Here is a 16,758-nt window from a genome sequence, read left to right on the forward strand (position 1 = left end):
AGTCAGCATTAGTTAGTCCTCATCTTGAGTACTGGATCCAGTTCTGGTCTCCGCACTTCAAGAAGGATGCAGACAAACTGGAACGGGTTCAGAGGAGGGCAACAAGGATGATCACGGGACTGGAAACGAAGCCCTATGAGGAGAGACTGAAAGAACTGGGCATGTTTAGCCTTGAGAAGGGAAGACAGAGGAGATGTGATAGCGCTCTTCAAGTACTCGAAAGATTAACATAGAGGAGGGCCAGGATCTCTTCTTGACCATCCTAGAGTGCAGGACATGGAATAATGGGCTCAAGTTGCAGGAAGCCAGAACATCAGGAGAAACATCCTAACTGTTACATCATGTACAACAATAAAAACAACTACATAGGGAGGTGGTGGGCTCTCCCAACACTGGAGGCATTCAAGAGGCATCTAGACAGCCACGTGTTGGGTGTGCTTTAAGTAGGATTTCTGCATTGAGGAGGGGTTGGACTTGATGGCCTTATAGGCCCCTACCAACTCTACTATTCTGTTATTCTAGTCTCAGTGGCTAGAAGTGCCTTTTATCAGCTGCATTGAAACAACTACAACCATTTCTGGACTGGGAGAGCTTGGCCACAGTAGTTCAGGCATTGGTGACTTCAGTACTGCAATGCCCTCTAATTGGGGTTGATCCGGAAACTGCAGTTAGTGCAGAACACTGCAGCCACATTGCTGACATGGGTGAGACCATGTCACCATATAACACCTCTGCTCAGAGATCTGTACTGGTTGCCAATTTGTTACCGTGCAAATTTCAAGTTGTTTACTACTAGTATATAAAGCCCATAACAGCTTGGGACCAGTTTACTTGCAAGATTACCTTGCCCCTTATCTGCCCACTGGAACACTTTGTTCTGTGGAAGAGGCACTGTTACAGGTGCCACAAAATACTTGTTTTGCACTGGTAAGTAGCTTTTTCAACCTGAGGGCCGCATTCCCTTCTGGGCAACCTTCCAAGGGCCACACGCCAGTGGTGGGAGGGGCCAGAGGCAAACGTGGGCAGGGCAATGAAGAGCTACTTCACTATATTTTATGAAATTATGATTTCTGTGTCGTGTTCAAGTTCAAGTGGTTCATTAAGGTAACAGACTGATAAAATTCAGTACAAATCTCAAAGATGCATTCCAGCAGTTAAAAACAAGTACAAATAACTGTATTTTTCCTCCCAAGAAGCCAGCAAAAATTCCTGATCAGAAAAAAACACCCAGTAACCCACAAAAGGACACATCACCTAAGCAAATCACGAACGTTTGAAGGAGATCTTCCCAGAAAAGCTGTCAGTAGAGCGAGAATTAACCTCCCTCTCTGCTCAGTATACAGTTCCAGTGTGGAAGAACATCTTCAACAGATTCTGTTGCTCCAGCTCCACACAGACACATCTCTTCATTAACTGGGGTCTTATTAAATCATTCATTTATTTATATTTATTTTACCTGTTTTGTGTCTTGTCCATCCTCCCAAAGTGCTTATTGCATCTTTCAGGTTATCCCATTTTTCTCCCACATGATAACCCTGTGAGGTAGGTTAAACTCTGAGAGAGGGGCTGTCAGGGATGCTATAGCTGCACATTGTTGACCTGCTCTTACCATCAAGAGGAGGAGGAGGTGGTGGTAATAATAATAATAATAATAATAATAATAATAATAATAATAATAATAATAATAATAATAATAATTTATTAAATTTGCTTCCTTCCTTTTTGGAGGATGGGTGGGATTTAAATTTAATAATAATAAAAATAATGTTCAACTGAAATTTCCCCTCCTGTTATATAAGCCATTGGATCTTATCTTGGCATCTGGGTCAAGATTTTACCCTCTTCCATGTGACATCCTGCAGGTGTTTGAGGAATGGCTTTCATGTCTTTCCTCAGTCTTCACCAGGCTAAATATCTCTAGTTCCACCAACCTTTCCTCATAGGAATTTTTTTCTGTGTGGCTAACCATTGTCATTGGCTTTCTCTGTACTCATTTATCTATAGTCTCTCTCGTGCACCCAAACCCAGCACTAAGCAAGATTGCCCTCTCTCCCCTCCCACATCGACTGATGCAAAGGGAGGGTGATCCTTGCTTGGTGCAGTTGCATGAGAGAGCTCACTCAAACCTGCTCAGTTCGGCTGGGCTTTTAAAGCACATAGCTGACAGCAAGGCGTTGCTAAAAAATCCCTCCTTTTAGCAGCGTCCTGCTGCCTGCTAGGTGCTTCAAAGGATAAAATGATGCTAGGTGATTGACAGGTAGGTGACCCTCAGATTTGGCCCACAAGGCAGATCCAGACTCCTGGAACCTAAAAGTTTCCCCACTTCTGATCTACATCCTTGAAATGCAGTGCCCAGAACTGAAAACACAGATTCCTGGGTTATACCTACATGCTTTGGCCTATGACACAAAAAGGACCAGAGTGTGGTTTAATAGGGAAAACCTTATATTTGGGGAGGGATGGCTTTATAGCTTTCCCTTGTTTGTAGCACACCAGTGCTGATCCAAATTACCCCACCTCTCCAAGATGCTGTTAACACCTTTAAAAACTCCAGGAGATTCCATTCACGGGTCTCCGTTGTCACATCTGCTTTGGCCCTCAGTTCTGTACAACATTGAACATGCTACCTGTATTGAATAAATGTTAGAGTATTGAAAAGGTTTGGATACTGGGGTCTTAGGATGTTATTTTAGCTTATTGCAATCTGCTGCTTTGACACTGCTGTGGGATTTGTTTGCTTCCTTTGACCAGTGCATGGTGTCCATCAGGATATCAGGATCTAAGCCTAGGACTTTCTCTCAGCTGTTTTTAAAAATGTACTAATTTTTCTTTCCATGAAGAGGGGAGCCGCACAGTCCAGCTAAGCCCCACTGTAGAGCCTTCCTAAGACATGTCTCCCTTAGGTTACAGCAGCTCTGAGCAATCTGGAGCAGCTTTGGGCTCCAAAAGAGAGATAAAAAAGTTCTTTTTCTGCTGTCCTCTGAACATCTGCTTTCAGACAGCGAAGCCATTGTGCTGAGTCCTGCCTCTAGGGCTCCTGGGATCTTTGCAAACCAAGCATATCAGCAATTCATTTAGGAAAAAATACATTCTTGAGATTTTTTTTGTTGCCATGGGACAATTTGAAAAAGGCAGCTATATCCTCCATAGACCTTCTGCTGGCCTTGAGCCACGTATTTTGCATGTAATTTTTTGGTCAAACGTTAAAAGTCTCTTTCTGGGGGGTAGGCACTTTCTTCATCACTAAGAAGCTTAATATTAAAAATCTTGAATGCAGTCCTTTCCTTTTATCGGTAGCCTTTTTAGCAGGCCAATAGCACTGCAGATAGTCGTGGTGGTTTTCTGCTCTCCAGGATCAGAAGTAGTACACTTCTGAATAACAGTGGCTGAGAAACAGCAATGAGAGAGGGCTGTTGTCCTCTTTAAAAGCTTAAGAGACCTGCTGGATTAGGCCCAAGTTCCATCTAGTTCATCATCCTGTTCTCATAGTAGCCACCCAGATGCCCTAAGCCACAAGCAGGACCTGAGCTAAATAATACTTTTTCCAACTGGGATTTCCCAGCAGCTGTATTGTGTTATTATTTTGTCCTTGTCTTCTGGCTTCCATCTAGATTTACAGTGCAATCTTATGTACATGTTTATTCAGAACAAAATCCCGCTATGCTTAAAGCCACTTACTCCTTCATGTGTTTAGGATCATAGAACTGTAGAATCGTAGAGTTGGAAGGGTTCTATAAGGCCGTCGAGTCCAACATCCTGCTCAGTGCATGAATCCAGCTTAAAGCATACCCAAACAGGTGGCTGCCCAGCTGCCTCTTGAATGGCTCCAGTGTTGGAGAGCCCACCACCTCCCTAGGTCATTGGCTCCATTGTCATACTGCTTTAACAGTTAGGACGTTTTTCATGATGTTCAGTCAAAACCTGACTTCCTAAAACTTGAGCCCATTATTCTGTATCCTGCACTCTGGGATTGATCAAGAAGAGATCCTGGCCCTTCTTTGTGTGACAATCTTTCAAATACTTGAAGAAGGCTATATTTCCCTTCAGTCTTATCAAGACTAAACATGCCCAGTTCTTTCAATCTCTCATAGGGCTTTGATCATTCTTGCTGTCCTTCTTTGTTCCAGTTTGTCTGCATATTTCTTAAAGTGCAGTGTCCAGAACTGGATGTACAACATGGTCACTTTCCCCCAGAGTTCCTGTAACTGCCACTTTATCCACTAACAGCAATCCAACTCGGGGAAGCCAGCGGAAGCGGTGCCAGTGGAGGAGGAGCTGGCAGGAAGCTTCATGGCATCCATTTGCCATCCAGGAGCCCCTGGGCTGGCTAAACACTGGCCCAGCCAGGAGCTGCATGCATGATCAGAAAAGAAAAAGGCAGCTCTCATTAATACCTCTACCAGCAAGTAAGCGCTCCCCATTGACTTCCATTACAATTATTTTCTCGGGCTGACCTTTTTCTCAGCGTAACTTTGGCCTGGGTTGGGACCCTCAGGAGCACTCTGAACAGGAGTTGGATGTTGTGCAAGTTTCCCCCCTCGGCCCCTCCTCCAACACCCCCCCCAGAATGCCCCTTTTTCAGCTTTCCGCTGACACCCCTTCTGCCAGGCTGGGCTTCCCAGCAGACCCCTGGCTAAGCCAGCAGGGTCCTGGCTCCACCGCAACTGAACCAGAGCGAGGGACTTCTGCCAGCAGAGCTGAGACCCTGCCAGCTCAGCTGGGGGTCCTCCATATCCAACTCCCCTCAGCCTGGCATAAATACGAATCGGATTGCACCCTAAGTCATCTCTATTGGTTAGAATCAGATTTTCAACTTTTATTGGTTAGCAAGCACTATAAGCTCCCCAAACCTTTGATCCCCCCATATATATCCCCCCTTTGTCTACAAAGCCCTGCTATAAACCCAAAATTCAAAGTGGGAGAACATTTGGTGCTGTCCCTCCTCATTTGCATACCAAAGCGATGAAGCACGAGGCCACCGGAAAGACGATGGAATCCTTCTTTTGTGACATGCTCTGTATGTGACTCTGAAATCTGCAGAGTCTCTTTGGTGCAGGTTGGCCATAAAGACCATGACTAGAAGTAGAAACGCCATTGATCTAAACAGACTGAGTCATTGTGTTAGCTGTGACACAGTTGAAGGATTTGAAAAAGAACTGGTATATGTTACTATCAGTAAGTGAACTGAGGACAACTGAGCTTCAGACTTAGCCTCAAGGAAATGCTTTGGACAACTGATCAGTTTGTGGAAACTCTGTGTTGTGGGGGGATAACAGTACTCTCAATATTGTATATCAAGCTGCTGAAGTTAACCATGGTGAAGATGCTGAATCAACTTAGCATGCTTAATCTTGACGCAAAGAAAGAGACAAACATTTGAAGCCGGTAATCCAAACATGGAACCCCATGAGAAGAAACCAAGGATATTGCCCTTACCACTAACACCCCCAGATGATTCAAGGAATTCAGTCTCCCCAATTGTGCTAGCATTATTGTGTGCTGTATATTGGATAGAGCAACTTGCCTAGGAGGAAAAGTTGCAGCATTTGGGGCTTTTTTTAGTTTAAAGAAAAGGCAAGTAAGTGGCATGAAAAGTGTATACACTCATACAAGGCATGGAGGAAGCGGACAGAGAAAAGCCTTTCTCCCTCTCTCATAACATTAGAACTTGTGAACATCCGTTGAAGCTGAATGTTGGAAGATTCGGGGCAGACGAGAAAGTACTAGCCATGATGGCTATGCTCTGCCTCCACTGTTGGAGGCAGTATGCTTTTGAATACCAGTTGCCGGAAAGCACAGGAGATGAGAGTGCTGTTGTGCTCAAGTCCTGCTTGTGGGCTTCCCCAAAGAGGCATCTGGTTGGCCACTTGATTAGATTGGCCACTACGCTGGCCTGATCCAGCAGGCTCTTCTCTTCTTGTGTTCTTATATCATTGCATGAGGGCTGCTTGGCAAAATTGGAGGGCTTTTTTGTTTTTGTTTTTTTTGCTAAGGCTATTCTGGGGTGGGATGTAGGAGAGATGATTTTTAGGATCACATCTGAGGAGGAACCTTTCCTCTCCATGTGCTGTGGTCCCAGTGAAAAATTGGGGTTCTCTGCTCCCCAGAAATGCTGCTGCTATTTTAAAAACACAGATTTAGTTGCTAATCATGCAAGTAGAGAGACATGATCACTCACCATCTGCCACAGATTAGATTGACTCCGTCTTTCTATTTTGTGAAGAGAACTTCTCCAGGCTTCCACGGTTACATCAGATTTTGCAATTCACTTTCCCCAAATGTTGTTATAAGTGCCCAAAGGGCTTTCCTTCTTGCTGAGGCACAACTCCTGTGTCACAGCTCTACCATGTCAGTCTACAGGTGGGGGCTCATGTGAGGAAATGCCCCTTCAGATAAAAGGGAGGAATCCCTACACATAGAAATATAGCATGTCAGGGAAGCTGGAATAGAACTCTTCTTACTGACATCCAGTTTTTTCCGTGGAACGGGTTTTGTGTATGGGGAAGGATTCAGACATGTGAGCTCCATATGCCTTTGGAAGGATAGAGCCCAGACACAGGTTCAATCACATGGAAATTCACTAATAGGCAAAAATTGCCTATTAGTGAATTTCTGTGCTTTTTAATCTGGGAGGTAATAAATGGGATCCTGTGCAAGTTTGCTGAGAATGGATTGATAATTGACATGCTTGAGTTCAGTAGGATTTACTCTCCTGCAATCATGCTTAGGATAGGTACAATTGACCACGAGATGGAGAGGGGAAGAGTGGGATGGGAGCAGGCAGGAGGGGGAGAAAGAGAGCAGGTTTGATCATTTGCATGTTTATTCAGTTCAGTGGGATTTACTTCCATGCAATCATGCTTAGGATAGGCACAACTGACCATGGGGGGAGGGAGGCCTGGAGTGGGCAGGGAAGAAGGGAGGAGGAAGGGAGAGGAGAGGGGATGGAGGGGAAAGGCAGGTATGATCATTTGCATGCTTATTGAGTTCAGTAGGATTTACTCCTATACAATCATGGATTGGATAGGTAAAATAGACTGAGGGGAAGGGGAGTGTAGAGGGAAGGAGGAAGGGGGGGAGAGGGGAGCAGAAGAAGTGGGAGGGGGAAGGAGGGGATTGGCAGGGGAGGGGATGGGGCAAAAGTGAGGTGATGGGAGGGAGGAGGAGGGCAGGGCAGGTTTGATCATTTGCATGCTTATTGAGTTCAATGGGATTTATTTCCATTCAATCATGCTTAGGATAGGTAAAACTGTCCATGGGGGAGGGCAGAGGGAGGAGGGAATTGGAAGGAGATGGGGGAGGGGCAAGAGGGAGGGGGGTAGGAGGAGGGGAGGGCAGGTTTGATAATTTGCATGCTTTTTGAGTTCAGTGGGATTTACTTCTGTACAATCATGCTTAGGATAGGTGAAATTGACTTGGGGGAGGGGCAGGAATGGGAGGCGGAGAAGGGAGGGAGGGGGAGGAGAGGAGATTGGATGGGTGGGCGCTGGGCAGAGGGGAAGCCCCTTTCCTTTCCAAAAGGAAAACATTGTGAACAGTATCATTGCTTTTCAGGGTTTCCCCCACCTTTTTATGCTACAGCAGGCACATGTAGCCTCCCACCCAAATTTAAACCAAAGCTGTTCCTGGCCGCATCTACATCAGACCTTTATTTCACTTTAGACAGTCATGGCTTCTCACAAAGAATCCTTTGAAGTATAGTTAGTGAAGGGTGCTGAGAGTTGCTAGGAGATGCCCTGTACCCCTCACAGAGCTTCAATCAGAGTGGCTGACTGTTAAATCCCTCAGGCCACTGGAGCTCAGGTGAATAAGAGTCTTCTCTCAGCACCCTTCACAAACTACACTTCCCAGGATTCTTTGGGGGAAGCCATGATTGTCTCAAGTGAATCAAATTCTGATGTGGGTGTGGCCCCCTGATTAGGCAAGCCCAGCAGCTGTGAGTCTGACTTTTAGAACACTGTCAGTTGGTTCTTATTGAGCATGCCCGGCCTTATCATTGAGTTCAATGCTAAATTTCTTAAATTAATTAAAAACCAGCCAGGTATTTTTTAAAACTTTTAAACTGCAGAAGATGAAGGTCAGAGAATTGGGCAAGGTCAGTAATAGGATTACAGGTACTCTGTGAACATGGCTGATTTTTAATGAATTTCAACAGATTATGAGAACTTTGACAGAAAAAAGTCCAAAAGGAGTCTGGTTTTTTTCTTTCTCTTTTTATACTTTGAACTCTTGATTCTCTCTGACTGTTTTGTGTATCGCCATGAAAATTTAGAGGGCTGTTAAGCAAGTGTTTCTGAGCTCAGGACTACAAGTTTTGTAACGTTTTCTTTTGAAATGATCTTATGGGAAGCATCAGAATGGCATGGGGGGTATTTTCAATTTAACATTGCGGAATGCGAGAAATCCATGCTGACTATAATATATAGCCACTCTCGTGGCTGTATAATAACATTTCCTGTGAAATAGGGGTCTAATTGGGGAATTTTTTCTTAAAATAATTTCAGACTTCATTTTTTTTAATGTGGCAGGATATAATGCTATACAAAATGATAGCGATTTGAGCCATATTCCTTCTGATAGAAATTTGTTATGGGTAATTAGTGGGGGAGAGCTGTCCAGGAGATCTGGTTTGGGTAAGGTCAGTTCTCAATATTTTTATGCATTAGGACACATTTTCAAACTGTTTGGCACCCATTCTAGCTATTCACTGTATGAGATAAAAGGGCTTTTAAAAAATGGCAAAGGAGTCTGAGGCCCCATCTGCACTGTACATTTAAAGCAGTATTATACCACTTTAGTTTATGAAGGGTACTGAGAGTTGTTAGGAGACTCCAGCTTCCCTCACAGGCAGGCCTGTAGCCAGAGGGGGGCAAATAGGGCTCTGCCCCCCTCCCGTGCTGTGCCTGTATAGCAACATGTCCCTTGAAAAGATATATATTAGAACTTTGTATTATGGACTAGAGTTAAGACTCCAACCTTTGGACTTTCCTTTGCTCTGCTTTTCATTTTCAGTTGTGCTGTCTACCCAGTCAGCAATAAAGAAGCATGTTTGTTTACCTGCAGTAAGAAGGAAGGAAGAGTTTATTTATTCTGCAATTATTATAATGAACAGAGCAGGATTGGGTGCTTATTGCTAAAGGGTGAAATAAAGAGATAATTCCAAGTGATCTAAAGAAAATGGCTACCCTATAGTGTTAAGGCACTCACTTTACTCACAGTGATACTGGCTATTATTTTTTCTTTTTCTTGATTACTTGATGCCAAAGAATGAAAAGCCCTAGAGGGATAGAAATATTGCTGTGTATGCTACAGTTAGCTAGCTGGCTGGCCAGCCACTTAGGCTGTAACTCAAGCCTAATTTCCCCAATATGTGCAGCTCAGCAAGAGGCCTTTTCAGGGCTTGTGGACAGAAAAATCAACCCAGCAACCAGTAAAAAAAAAATCCAGTTGCTTTCTACAATTAGTTTCCAATTGCTTAGTTCTTCCTTTGTATAGCAGTCAGTTAAATGGCTTTCCCTTTATTGTCCAATAGGAAGAAAAATCTAAAGGTCAGAAACAAGACTAGAAGGAAGGACTCTCAAGGACCATTTAACAAACACACCTTACACTATTTATTTTATTTCTGCCCTTCCCTAAAGTTGTAGCATGGACAAGTTTGTTTTTCAAGTGGAATCTAAAACTGAGATACCTAATACAGCATCAAAGCTAAGCTCAGGAGTTCACTGTCATTAACCAAAGTAGTTCAGTTCATGAAGAATCAGAACACAGGGACAGACCACAGGTGAAAGGGGACTGTAGCTATAGGCAAAGACAAGCTTTTGAGTCTGGTATTCCTGGGGATCTCTCAAAAAAGGGCGAGACACTTCAACTGATTAAATTTCATTCACATAAGTTAACACACTCTCTGGATGGAGGAGGAGTGATGGGGAAGGTCACTGCCTTTCCCAGGCTCAGCCCTCATGTACTCTCCCCCGGAGGGGGAATTGGCTGGCACTAGGTGCCTCCCCACCCCTCAGTGCCCCACCTAATAAGAAAGGCTGGCTACAGGGCTGCAATTCTGAGTTCCCTGGGAAGAGAGATTGACTGTGAAACCACTCTGGGAACTGTATCTCAATGGATGCAACCCTTGATGTTTGTGGTTCTCTTAGATAATGTCTGAAGCTGGCCTTAGACAGAATTCAGAGGTCTAGTTAGATTAGAACCTTAACTCGTAATAGAGGAACCACAATTTTTTTCTTTGAAATAAATTTTGACTCATGTGATACCGAGTCTTCCATTGGCTCCCAAGAGTGGGACACCAAGGGCCTGGCAGCAAGAACCCCACCACTTTGTGCATAGTTGTGCCATATGGTGAGGGCTATGGGTACTAGCATGTCTGTTGCCACTCATGCTGGCCATTTGCTTTCCTTAACAGGAAGGGCTATGTAAAAGCAAATAGCTGAAAACCAGCCAATCGGTCATTGAACAGTGAAGGGGGGACATCTGGGTCAGACTGGATTCAACTTCCCAAGTGCAAATGATCAGAACATTGGCAAATGTGAAATGGCTTCCTATGTGCAATGCTAGCTCTTGGAGCTGGAGAGATAAGCATGTGTGTAGACCCAGTTTGCACATTGTTGTTGTTATGTGCCTTCAAGTTGACTACAACGTATGGTGACCCTATGAATCAGCGGCCTCCAAGAGCATCTGTCATGAACCACCCTGTTCAGATCTTGTAAATTCAGGGCTGTGGCTTCCTTTATGGAATCAATCCATCTCTTGTTTGGTCTTCCTCTTTTTCTCCTCCCTTCTGTTTTTCCCAGCATTATTGTCTTTTCTAGTGAATCATGTCTTCTCATGATGTGTCCAAAGTATGATAACCTCAGTTTCATCATATAGGGATCTGGAGAGGCTTAAGAACTTCACAGTGAATTGTATCTGTTTTTTTTATAGCTGCAGCAAAGAGTTTTAAAATAAAGTTTCAGGAAAAACTTTTTTTAAAAAAGAAAATGGAAATCTCATTAAGAAAATGGGAAGATGACTCCCTGGGGGTCAGTTACACTCAAGCAATGCTTGGTGACGATTGCCTTTAATTCATAAACATTAGTGAAGAATTCCAGAGGCGTAGCCGTGTTGGAGCAAGCACAAAAAATACTCTTGTGGCACCTTAAAGACCAACAGATTTATTGTAGTCATCAAATGCATTAGACAAAATGGGCTCTAGTCCTTGAAAGCTGATGCCATGATAAATCCATTAGTCTCTGAAGCACTATGATATTGGAGAGAAATAGATTGATAGCCATTTTAGACAAGGACTGAAAACAGCTCACCCAATGTTTGCCGTAAAACTGGGAGAATGCACTAGTCAGTCTACGGAGCTGTTACATGCCCAAGCTTGGCACTTGACCATCAGTCATGCCAACTAACAGCCCAATACAAGAAACGTTTGCTTGAAGGTTAGTTCCAAAATTGTTGTCTTAGCTGCTGTGTGGTGTATGTATGGCCTTAGCCTCAATGTCCAGCCTCTCCAATAGTGTGCATTGCGCAAGTTCATAATGTTTGAAAATGTCTAGAGATGTTGCAGAGACATGTATTTGGGGGCAAGGATTACAGTGCTTGGATTCTTCCCTAGTTTGGGTGCAACCCTTTCCAGCTATCCATTATTTTTCCAGTATTCTCATTCCCCCCCCAACCTCTGATGAGGGGTAGCAAATGAAAGGAAGGTCTCTTTCCTCCTCCCAGGGTCTGGCATTGGGGAAAACTACATTTTCCTGGTCCACTTGCACCTGGAATGTTACATAGTAGCATGCCAAACCCTGGGAGGAGAGGAGAGAAGAGACCTTCCTCTTACTTTCTGCCAGTAGAGTGTCAACAGCTGCTGTATGTAAGTGAATGGGAGAGAAAGAAGAGAGGGTTTGGGGATTGTGTGGGTGAACTGGGATTGGACTCCATCACGTCCTTGATTTGGGGTCACAACAGAATCTCAATTGATTTTTGGATTGGTTCAGATTATGCTGGGCAATTGACCATCTTCTTTTGAATGGTGTAGGAATGGTGCCGCTCAGCTTAATCTGATTCTATCTAATTCAAGTTAAGGAGAGTTCATCCATTACTAGAAGTATCAGAGTCCTGTATTGCTGAAAAGCAATGATTAATATTCATGAATCTGCATCAATTACTTTTTCTTAGTATCATTTTGGATCCTTTGATACCTCTACCCTAATGTTGCCGCCCTGGGCTCCCGCTGGGAGGAAAGGCGAAATACTGTATAAATTAAATAATAAATAAATAAAATGTTTGTTGCTGCGTTTCAGGCATATTTTTTAAATTTCTTTTTTTATTAAAAAAAATGACTTATTTGTACATGTTTCATATCTTACTGCTTTTGTTTTGCGAGTGCTACCCTTTTTCATACCATTCCATACTTTTGTGCAGTTTCTTGAAAGAACGGAAGAATGTCGGACTCCGACGGGAGCTTTCGATGATGAGACAAACACATCAAATAGCCTGTTTACTGAGACGCTCAGTGAGGTGGGATTTTGTCAGTGTGTTTATATAGTTTGAGCTGCTGTTGTTTATTTATTGATTGTATTTATATACCGCCCCGTAGCCGAAGCTCTCTGGGCGGTTTACAATAACTAAAAACATTGTTGTTTCTTAGTTGCTTGTCCTCACAAAAGTGACCCATTTCATTAAAATCAATGAAAACAAACTCAACCAATAAAAACCAAAAAACACATCTCTACTGATAAAAGTAAGGTCAGAATTCCATAAGGACAGAATATGGAGAAACCAATTGGTTCCCCATCGGAAATGGTGTGAGACGGGCGTATTTTATCACTCTATCTGTTTAATCTATACGTAGCCAAGAACTGTGAAGTTAAAACCTACCTTAATGCAAAAACAGTGCTGCAAAACAAAATTAAGGTACAGACATAAAATGCATTATTAGAAAATAATATCAAAATTTTGATATATATAAACAATCAATATAAAATCCTTATGTGTTCTCATAAGTTTAATTTAGTTTAATTGCTGTATAATTTTAATTATTATAATTCCGGTTATATTGTATTTTATCATGGTAATGTATGTCGCCTAGAGTGGCCGTTTGGTCGGCCAGATAGGCGACTCACAAATAAAATTTTATTATTATTATTATTATATAGTATTAAAAAGATGGCCAAAGAATATGTAAACAGATCAGTGCCCAAACACAATAAAATACAAAATATATAATATAATCAAGGCAATATCAGTGTGGAAATCAAGGGCAACTTGTAAACAGTGGCCAATGTACATAAATCAATCCCCATAGAATGCACAATGTATACCATAGCCAGATGCGTTTTGACAGTTAGTCTTCTTCAGTGGCTTTCGTGATGAGTATACACTATAAAAGGCAAGAATATAATAGAGAACTAACTACTACTGGTGAATGTCTCAGAGTGAGGAGTGTTATACAGCTGATATAGCAAATGCCGTAGAACCACTTACTTTTGTATATTATATTCTAAGATATGAACTGGTACGTGGGCTGTTCATTAACTCAATTTTTCTGCATGAAAATAATTATAAATTAAGTTGCAGACTAATCCAATAGAAATTTTGCCAATAATGGATAAAATGATTTTATATATAAAGAAAGAGAAACATAATACATACCATTTCCTTCTATCAATCAATTGTAAAAAATATATTGAGAATTTTGCCAACGTAACATATCTTAGAGATGTTGCTGTATTTTAAATGTCTAATCAGCTAAGTCGTTGTGGGAGGGTGAGTTTGCAGAACTAACACAGCTGTGGAAACTACTCCTCCAGCCACTCAATACATGCCATATCTCTGCTGAATTTGCTTAGCTATTATACATTAACCCTTAATGGGTTACCAGAGACACTTCACCATAGGAATACTATAGACCACTTATATGCCAATAAACTGTCAAAATAACTATAAATTAACATGCAAAGATTCCAAAATGCAGATCACAAAAAAATGCTTGACAAAGAATTACAGACACAGAAACCCAAAGTACTTCTTATTTCAACAAGGGCCCCCAAAATGCTTCTTATTACAACAAAGGGGCCCAGTTTAAATCTTCGTTTAGTCCATTTGGCACCATCGTCTTCAGGGAATATATCCAAAAGAGTTCTCTTTTTTCAGTTTTTCTTCCAGTTGTCTTCCTACTCCTATGACCTTCTCGATAGTCCAAAGTTTTACATCATTTTCAGTATGCCCACAGCTTATGAAATGTTTTACCATTGGAGCATGCAGTCTTATTTTTAATACAACTTTTATGTTCACTAATTCTCATTTTGATTTTTCTGGTTGTCATTCCTACATACATGAGATTTCAAGGACGTTGTATAGCATAAAACCCTCTGAGGACATACCTCTTCTTGTCAACCTGATTAGTGAACTGTTTTAGTTTGGCACAATTGATACAAGTACTGCACTGGTTACATGGAAAATTTCCTGTTGCTTTATCAGACAAGATGGAATACCTGTTTTTTCCGCTCATATTCTTATTAATATCGCTGTGGACTAAAAGGTCTTTCAAACTGGAAGCACGTTTGAATACAAATTGAGGTTTCTCTTTACATCTTGGAATATCAGACAGTAGATCCCAATACTTCAAAATAATTTGTTGGATTTCTCCATTGTACCCATCAAATGTTAAAGGTATAGTCATTCTAGTGTCCAACCTGTTATTAACCTTACATTCCAACAGCTTCTTCCTATCTATCATCCTCGCTTTATGTCTGCCTTGTTTCAGAATCTTTTTTGGGTAACCCCTTTCTTGCAATTGCAATTGCTTGCAAGGATTTTTATATTATATATTGATTGTTTATATATATTAAATTTTTGATATTATTTTATAATAATGCATTTTATGTCTGTACCATAATCTATATGTAGAACTTATCATACGAAAATTGGGATTGGGCCAAGATGAAGGAGGTGTGAAAATTGGAGGGAGAAATATCAATAATTTAGGATATGCAGACGATACCATACTACTAGCAGAAACCAGTAATGATTTGAAACGAATGTTGATGAAAATTAAAGAGGAAAGCACAAAAGCAAAACTACAGCTGAATGTCAGGAAGACTAAAGTAAAGACATCAGAACACAAGTTCAGTGTCCTCATTGTCAACTTCAAGTTACAAAAAAGGGGATAAAAGAAAAATCAACTCATTTGAAATGTGGTGTTGGAGGAGAGCTTTGCGCATACCATGGACTGCGAAAAAGACAAATAATTGGGTGTTAGAACAAATTAAATCAGAACTATCATTAGATGTCGATTACGACTTATGGCGGCCCTATGAATCAGCGACCTCCAACAGCATCAGTCGTGAACCACCCTGTTCAGATCTTGTAAGTTCAGGTCTGTGGCTTCCTTTATTGAATCAATCCATCTCTTGTTTGGCCTTCCTCTTTTCTACTCCCTTTTGTTTTTCCCACCATTATTGTCTTTTCTAGTGAATTATGTCTTCTCATTATGTGTCCAAAGTATGATAACCTCAGTTTCATCATTTTAGCTTCTAGTGATAGTTCTGGTTTAATTTCTTCTAATACCCAATTATTTGTCTTTTTTGCAGACCATGGTATGTGCAAAGCCTCTCCTCCAGCACCACATTTCAAATGAATTGATTTTTCTCCTATCCGCTTTCTTCACTATCCAACTTTCACATCCATACATAGAAATCGGGAATACCATGGTCTGAATGATCCTGACTTTGGTGTTCAGTGATACATCTTTGCATTTGAGGACCTTTTCTAGTTCTCTCATAGCTGCCCTTTCCAGTCCTAGCCTTCTTCTGATTTCTTGACTATTGTCTCCATTTTTGTTAATGACTGTGGCAAGGTATTGATAATCCTTGACAAGTTCAATGTCCTCATTGTCAACTTTAAAGTTACATAAAACTTCTGTTGTCATTACTTTAATCTGTTTCACGTTCAGCTGTAGTCCTGCTTTTGTGCTTTCCTCTTTAACTTTCATCAGCATTCGTTTCAAATCATTACTGGTTTCTGCTAGTAGTATGGTATTGTCTGCATATCCTTTTCTATTGGGAACCAATCGGTTTCTCCATATTCTGTCCTTACAGTAGCCTCTTGTCCAGTGTATAGGTTGCGCATCAGGACAATCAGATGCTGTGGCACCCCCATTTCTTTTAAAGCATTCCATAGTTTTTCATGATCTACACAGTCAAAGGCTTTGCTGTAATCTATAAAGCACAGGTGATTTTCTCCTGAAATTCCTTGGTCTGTTCCATTATCCAACATATGTTTGCGATATAATCTGTTGTACCTCTTCCCTTTGTAAATCCAGCTTGGACATCTGGCATTTCTCGCTCCATATATGGTAAGAGCCTTTGTTGTAGGATCTTGAGCATTACTTTACTTGCATGGGATATTAAGGCAATAGTTGGATAATTACTGCATTCCCTGGGATCCCCTTTCTTTGGAATTGGGAAGTATATTGAATGCTTCCAGTCTGTGGGCCATTGTTTAGTTTTTGTCAAAATTCGGACAGATTCAGTCTCAGTAGTTTGTAGCAACTCGATTGGTATGCCATCTATTCCTGGTGATTTGTTTCTTCCAAGTATTTTAAGAGCAGCTTTCACCTCACATTCTAAAATTTCTGGTTCTTCATCATACGGTTCCTCCATGAATGAATCTGTCATCCTGGCATCTCTTTTATAGAGTTCTTCAGTGTATTGCTTCCATCTTCCTTTTATTTCATCTCAGTCAGTCAGTGTGTTCCCCTGATGA

The 16,758-nt window shown here is 41.6% G+C and overlaps 1 protein-coding gene across 5 annotated transcripts in view; it reads left to right on the forward strand.

Annotated features, from left to right (window-relative positions):
• CDK5RAP2 (CDK5 regulatory subunit associated protein 2) overlaps positions 1-16,758 on the forward strand; it is a 228,720-nt gene that overhangs the window by 99,513 nt on the left and 112,449 nt on the right. For all 5 annotated transcript variants that reach the window (XR_009759736.1, XM_061603690.1, XM_061603693.1 and 2 more), the window contains one exon: positions 12,415-12,510. Coding sequence is in view for 4 of the 5 variants with exons in the window: in XM_061603690.1 (XP_061459674.1) it covers positions 12,415-12,510 (96 nt within the window). In the remaining variant the exon portion in view is untranslated. The remainder of the gene's footprint in view (positions 1-12,414; positions 12,511-16,758) is intronic.

This window comes from Rhineura floridana, chromosome 20, assembly GCF_030035675.1.
Source record: "Rhineura floridana isolate rRhiFlo1 chromosome 20, rRhiFlo1.hap2, whole genome shotgun sequence".
In the NCBI taxonomy this organism is placed as follows: domain Eukaryota; kingdom Metazoa; phylum Chordata; class Lepidosauria; order Squamata; family Rhineuridae; genus Rhineura; species Rhineura floridana.